General features: G+C 48.9%; 1 protein-coding gene across 1 annotated transcript; it reads left to right on the top strand.

Moving 5' to 3' along the window:
* The first annotated feature begins 2,998 nt into the window (after positions 1-2,998).
* On the top strand, positions 2,999-5,935 carry TBCC (tubulin folding cofactor C). Its single transcript, XM_042938794.1, has 2 exons — positions 2,999-3,054; positions 3,675-5,935. Exon 2 carries the CDS (start codon positions 3,750-3,752, stop codon positions 4,782-4,784), a length of 1,035 nt encoding a protein of 344 aa, XP_042794728.1. The 5' UTR covers positions 2,999-3,054; positions 3,675-3,749; the 3' UTR covers positions 4,785-5,935.
* Positions 5,936-7,222: the final 1,287 nt, after the last annotated feature.

Raw genomic sequence — 7,222 nt, 5'->3', positions numbered from 1 at the left:
AAACACAGAATCGGAAGCAGGCTCCAGGCTCTGAGCCATCAGCCCCAGAGCCCGACGCGGGGCATGAACCCGCGGACCGCGAGATCGTGACCTGAGCCGAAGTCCGACGCCTAACCGACTGATCCACCCAGGTGCCCCTTTTTAAATTATTTTTGAAAATGTTTTATTTATTTTTGAGAAACAGACAGAGTATGAGCAGGGGAGGCGCAGAGGGAGAGGGAGACACAGAATCCGAAGCAGGCTCCAGGCTCTGAGCTGTCAGCACAGAGCCCGATGCGGGGCTCGAACCCACGAACCATGAGATCATGGCCTGAGCTGACGTTAGACATTTAACCGACTGAGCCACCCACGCACTCCATATGTGGTTATGTTTTAAAAAGGTAGGGGCGCCTGAGTGGCTCAGTTGCTTTAAGCATCTGACTCTCAACTTCAGCTCAGGCCACGATCTCACTGTTCACAAGGTGAAGCCCCGCATTGGGTTCCACACTGCATGGAGCCTGCCTAGGATTCTCTCTCCCTCTGTCTCTGCCCCTTCCTGTGCGCACTCTCTTTCACTCTCTCAAAATAAATAAGTAAACTTTGAAAAGGTAGTCCTCATCATTTTGAGAGACATATTGAAATATTTATAGATTATGAAATATGAAATAATATAATGTTCGGGATTTGCTGTAAAATAATCAGGGTGATGGGGTGTGTAAGTGGTCAGAGATTCAGAAGAAATGGGACTGTCAGTTGGTAATTGTTGAAGCTTGGGTGATACATACACATCACCTCTACTGTCCCCTTTCCTATGCTTGAAAATTCCAGGATCTTCTTTTTTTTTTTTTTTTTTTTTTTTTTTTTTGAGAATAGTGGTTCTTTTTTTTTATTTTTTTTAATGTTTATTTATTTTTGAGACAGAGAGAGACAGAGCATGAACGGGGGAGGGGCAGAGAGAGAGGGAGACACAGAATCGGAAGCAGGCTCCAGGCTCTGACCCATCAGCCCAGAGCCTGACGCGGGGCTCGAACTCACGAACCGCGAGATCGTGACCTGAGCCGAAGTCGGACGCTCAACCGACTGAGCCACCCAGGCGCCCCCAGGATCTTCTTATAAAGTAAATCTAACAAATAGAACCATAAACCATAAATTTTTGTTAAATAATTTTTAAAGTCTGTAATACCTTAGAATTCTTTCAAGATGTCTAGAAGAGGGGTAGTACTTGATTCACAAACTCCTGAAGGTTATGAAAGTAGGATTCAGAACTCTCAAGCTGCTTGCCTTTTGCCACATTTCACATCGTTGTAATACATCACCCTCTTTCCTTCCACTCAACAGGCACTTACCTCCCAGGAGCTGGGATCCATTTCAAGGATGCACACTGAATTGTCTGCCCTCAAATGTCAGAAAAAAGACACAAATACAGTCTGGCACTGCTGGCAGTTTTATAACCCTCCTATTGCTTTTGAACATAGAAACGTAGCTTTATATTCATGTTCTGACCACCTACCTACCTTGGCTTGCAGCTGTGCTGGGGTCTGTAAAGAACAGTCAAGCCAATCCTTCATGATGACCACGCCACTGACCACGCAGGCCCAACATCGGTCTTTGAAACTGCCTCCAACAACCTGTCCCTTTTTGTCCTTTACCTCTTCTCATAAAAGTTTGAACTGCCCAACTTAAAATATTCAGAAACTTCCAAAGTCTCTTGGCCTCTATGCCAAAACCTGTTTGGGGGCAGAAATGAAGCTCTTGGGAAGGCTTAATGACATTCAATTCCACGTCTGATACAGACACTAACGACCACCCATAGTCCACTATGGCTAATGCAGAAATGTTGCCTCACTGCACCTGCAGCTCCAGTAAACCTCGGTTGGCTCCAAACTTGAGTGGGACAGATTCAATTGCTGAAAAACTTAAGGGAGGCAGGTCAGGTTTTTGTTTTTGGGGTCGTTCCCCCTAGCAAAATAAATCCTCTTTAAACCTTCCTTGGTTAAATCAACTCTTCATAAAATGAAGCAGCTATTGTACGCCTCCGTATGGCTTAGACAAGTTAACCAGCTATATTTCTTTCACCAGCCTCATAACCAAACCACACAAAAAGCCTCGTCTAGTCTGCACATGAAACAAAGCGAAGGAAAACGAAGAATATATACTACAAGCGTTAAGCACCGGATTTTTTCAGCACCCCGGTTCCCATCTGCTGCACACACAAACACCCGGGACCCCCACCCCTGTCCCCCGGGGCGCACAATTTGCCAAACAGTGCGATGTGTGCTTGCTTTCAGTGGAAAAATACGGGAATTTACGTGTGTTTTGCTGTTTTAAGTGGGAACGGAAAGAGGAGAGTGGGGCGTGAAAAACTGGAAATAAGTCGTAATTCTCTCGTTTCCTCCCATCTTTCTATGCATCAAAATGCAGGTGTATCAGTGAAATTTCAACGGACAGTTTCTTGGGCAAATACGCCAATTAGCAACGATGGGAGGCTGCGAACGGGGGTGGAGATCAGGGTGAAACCGAAGCCTGGGCAGGCGGGCGCGGTCAAAGGCGCGCCCTGCGCTCCCCGGGCTGCCCCGAGCACGCGAGGTTGCCGTGCGCCCGCAGCCCGCGGCGTCCCGGCTCTCAGCCGGCCGGTGGCCCTGCGTTTTGCTAGTGACTGCGCCGGCTTGGCTGCCCACTCACACCTCCGGCTGATCCCGACTTTAGGCTAGGCTCATTCACTTCCGGTGACAAATCCCTCCCACCACCCTAGAAATAATGTAACATTTCCCCCAACGCTTTCCTAAAGACCGACGGTCCCACGGGAGAGCAGCAGAACCCCGGGCTCGGGTCTCACCCCCGCGCGGCCAGCGGCGCGCAGCTGCAGAGCGACTGACCTCGAAGGGGGGGCGGACGTGGGAGGAAGAGGAAGGGGGTGTGGAATCTCACCCTCCCCCGCCCCCACCCCTCCGACTGCAGCAATTGGCCAAAAAAAATAGTAATCCGTTTTTAGACTGCCCCTGGGCCCCCGGAACCCGGTTGCAGTGAGAAACCCAGTCTCTCCCATCCCAGTGCCCCTCGCCTACTCCCGCCCCCGTAAGTGCCTGCGGGAATCCAGGAGACCCAGGCCACGCGGAACTGCAGCGGCTGAGGGGGGAAGGCGGGTAGAATGAGGGTTTGGGGGTGGCAGGAATGGGTTGGGGGAGGGGGTGGTGGAAGGGAAAAGAAAAAACCAGAGGCATGCAAGCGGCTCCCTAGCCAGCTGTTCCAGCTGCCGCTTCCTCCGACGCGGGCCGGGCGGTGCAATATTCCACCCCCCCCTCCATCTTTCTCACCACTACCTGTCCCCCCACCCACCATACGCACACATTCCCCCCACCAGTAGCGGATCTCCGGCCTGTAAGGGGGTAGTAGGGAGGAGCTGGGGGGAGGGGGAGGCCTGCGAGTTTCTAACCTTGTTCTTATAAACAAACCCACATGTGCAGCTGCCGCTGCTGCAACTCACCCCACAATCCCGGATATAAGTCCTGCCCCTTTAAGAGGAAAAAAAGCTTCCCCCTCCTGTCTCCCACCCCACCCATCCGCAAGGACCTTTGTCTCCCCACCCCCCTTGTCAATCGGCCCCGCCTCATATCCCCGCCCTCTCCGACGCGGAGGAGCCAATGGGCTAAGAAAATAAGGCCGGGGCTGACGTAAGCATGTCCGGCCAATCACAGGACGCGTTGGTGGGAGGCCTCTCGCAGGGCGCGCCAGGAGGAAGCAAGGCAGGAGAAAGGAAGCTTGAAGTCAAGATGGAGACTGCTAGTTGCTCCGCCGCTGCGGCGAATGGGGCCGTGGGGTCGCAGCGGGACCGGAGCCTGGTGCCTGAGCGGCTTCAGAGACGAGAGCAAGAGCGTCAACTGGAGGTGGAAAGGCGGAAGCAAAAGCGGCAGAACCAGGAGGTGGAGGAGGAGAAGAGCGACTTTTTCGCTGCCGCCTTCGCTCGGGAGCGAGCGGCCGTGGAAGAACTTCTGGAGGGCGGAGAATCCATGGAGCGGCTGGAGGAGGCGGCCGCTCGGCTCCAGGGCCTGCAGAAACTTGTCAACGACTCGGTTTTGTTCCTGGCCGCCTACGACCTGCGGCAGGGACAGGAGGCGCTGACGCGGCTACAGACGACCCTGGCCGAGCGGCGCCAGGAGCTGCAGCCCAAGAAGCGTTTCGCTTTCAAGACCCGGAGGAAGGACGCTGCTTCGGCCGCCAAAGTAGACTCCGCTCCTGGAGCCCCGGCGGCGGAAGGCATCCTGGCCTCCCCGCCGCCCTTGAAGGAGGAGGGAGGCATCGGCTCCAGCTGGGTCTTCGGCTTCTCCAACGTGGAGTCCCAAGTCTTGGAGAAGAGGGCAGAGGAGCTGCACCAGCGTGACGTTCTTTTGGCCGAACTGAGCAAATGCACAGTCAGACTGTATGGCAATCCCAACACCCTGCGGCTGGCCAAAGCCCGAAGTTGCACGGTGCTCTGCGGCCCGGTGTCCACCTCTGTGTTCCTGGAGGACTGCAGTGATTGCGTGCTGGCCGTGGCCTGCCAACAGCTGCGCGTACACACTACGAGAGACACCCGCATCTTCTTGCAGGTGACCAGCAGGGCCATCGTGGAAGACTGTAGCGGGATCCAGTTCGCCCCTTATACCTGGAGCTACCCGGGTATCGACAAGGACTTCGAGGGCTCTGGTTTAGATAGGAGCAAAAATAACTGGAACGACGTCGACGATTTTAACTGGCTGGCCCGGGATATGGCCTCCCCAAACTGGAGTATTCTTCCTGAAGAAGAGCGAATGGTCCAGTGGGACTAAGCAGTTGTCGCTATATTCTTCACTCCTACCAAAAACTTCCCATGTGGGACCGACTCCTGCTACTGGGATTTCAAAGTTTACTTACTGTTATCACGCTTTGTATGTTTTCGGTATTTTAAGGCTTGAGATTGTGTTAGGCTCCTACTTGTGATTTCCATTAAATTCACAACAGGTCTAACACTTCGAAGCATTTTTGCTCTTTTGGTAATGTGTAGTAGCTTTAATTAATTGACTATCATAGTTTGAAACAGTAAGAGGTAAAGAGTGTCCGTGTATGTTGGTTATTAATGCTTTGTGTATTTAAAACTTACTGCATGATAAAGTAGACCCTCAATAAATACTTAATAAATGAATTTGTAGGGCTCTAGTAGGAGGCAGTTAATGTGGAAGTATGTTATCAAACCTTAAAACACTAGCCCTTGAGAGCTCTTGACTTGAAACTTTCACTTCCATAGGTATTACTCAGCAGGGCGGTGGAAGGACTCTGGTCTTCAGGTACACATTAGCTTGGGCTTCCGGAATCCAGCTACTCATCGACTTGTTTGGATCCAAAGTTTTGGCATTGACCCCAGGAGACTCATGAGTCTTACCAACTGTGAAACCAAAATAATTCTAGCTACCAAATTTTTTGTTCACTTAAAAGGTTGTAGACACTGTTCTAAGCACCTTACTCATGTAAACATGACGTTTAGTCCAGAAAATCTTAGGTAGGTTCTGTTAACACCATTTTTCAAGCGAGGTAGGTGAGTTGCCAGAGTCACACAGCTCAAGGGGACTGGGAAACCAGGTGGTCTGGCTCCAGAGCCCACCTTCTCAGCCACTGGAACGTACTGATTTTGAATAGCGTTAGTTGGAAAGAGCTTTCCGGAGTCATTAAAGAGGGCAAATTGCTTTTCCTGAATTCTCAGGAATAAATGTTACATATCTTCACACAGAAACATATATAGCCGAGTCTTAATTTTTTCCACTCAAATTTTGCTGTGATTGTGTACTATTATAAATTTGGTTTTTGCTCTATGTTCTCACCCATATTCTTAAATGGAAAGTTCTAAGAGTTTCGAAAAGCTTTTTGGGGTCTAGTGCCTTGTATCTGTAGACATGATTTGAATTTAATAATGACCATACGTATTAAAGTGCTTATAGTACCTTAAGTATATGTTTAATGTTTATATGTTCTGGCTTGTTCCAAAAAAGGACTTAAGGTGGCTTTTTGGATGTGTGAAATGTAACAAGATAACAAATGAGAAGGAGCAACAAGGGTAGAGTCAATGAGGCAGAAATGAAGCCAGTAAAAAAATGTGGCCTGCCAAGCTCTATTCTTTAGATGGAGGTGAAACCAGAATTTTTTCCCCTCTCGGCTATTAGCTGACTTGAAACAGAATCCTAATCAGTTTCACAGTTTGCAACATCTCCAAAGAGGAGAGATTTAAAAAATCTATTGCTCAGGAGAATTAATGCTGGTAAGAAAAAGAGACAACATGTAATGAAATTCTCAAACATGTCTTCACATTAGAAAGAAACAGGGACTAGGAAAACTACGCTCCTAAAGACTGATAGTTTAACACCAGGTGCCCTTCAGGAAAAGCCATGCTTCTGGCACTAACGGGCTTGCGATTCATTTTTGTGGACTGCACTTTTATAGGACCGTTAACTAGTTGCATCTAAAAAAAATCCATGCAGTTTGTAATAGATAATAAAATCACAAAATCATGGCAGTTTGAGCCATAGTTAATGCTAGCTAATCTCAGCTGGGCTTTCCTGTATCTTTTCGAAGTTCTCTCTTTCCGACCTCCATAGCCTTGCTCCACACTGTTTCTCTTGCATTTTCCCCCGTCATTGTGATTCTGGTGACTTACAGCCCTTACTTGAGAGATGCCCAGGATTGTCGTTAGCTTCTTTGTGTCCATGCTCTCTAGAGCCTCAACTCTCAACCTACGTGGACAGTTCTGTCAGTGGGTTCATCAGCCTTTCAAATTCATATATTCTTAAAATCTCCATTTTCACTTCTTTCTTTCCCAAGTTCTGTTATTTCTTTTAATGATGTCGCCATTCTCCAGGCATTTGATGCTTACTAGGGCCCAGCAGGTAAAGTCAATGAGTAAGGCAGTTGGGAGAAAGTCAATAGGGAATGGGGGACCTGTGACTTGGAAGATAAATTTAGGCATTTTAAAAACATTGGACAAGCCAAGCAAAACTTTTTTGCAGTCTGCATCTGATCCTTGAGCTGGCCAGTTTGTAACATCAGACTTCCAGATCACGTCCATTCTATGCTTAGCAGGTCTTGCCTGTTCTTGTCCTCTCTAGTCTTTATGCCATTTCAGAAAGTTAGACTTTATTGTTTTCCCTAAACTTAAACTATGATGATTTCCTTAACTTTATTTATTTATTTTGAGAGATATAAAGACTGGGCAAGCGGGGGGTGGGTGCAGAGAGGGAGG

Source organism: Panthera leo, chromosome B2 (assembly GCF_018350215.1).
Source record: "Panthera leo isolate Ple1 chromosome B2, P.leo_Ple1_pat1.1, whole genome shotgun sequence".
Taxonomy (NCBI): domain Eukaryota; kingdom Metazoa; phylum Chordata; class Mammalia; order Carnivora; family Felidae; genus Panthera; species Panthera leo.
This window is presented reverse-complemented; position numbering and strand designations above follow the sequence as displayed.

Bases quoted from the DNA above. Each gene is read 5' to 3' on its own strand.
- TBCC (XM_042938794.1), top strand. From the start codon at position 3,750: ATGGAGACTGCTAGTTGCTCCGCCGCTGCGGCGAATGGGGCCGTGGGG.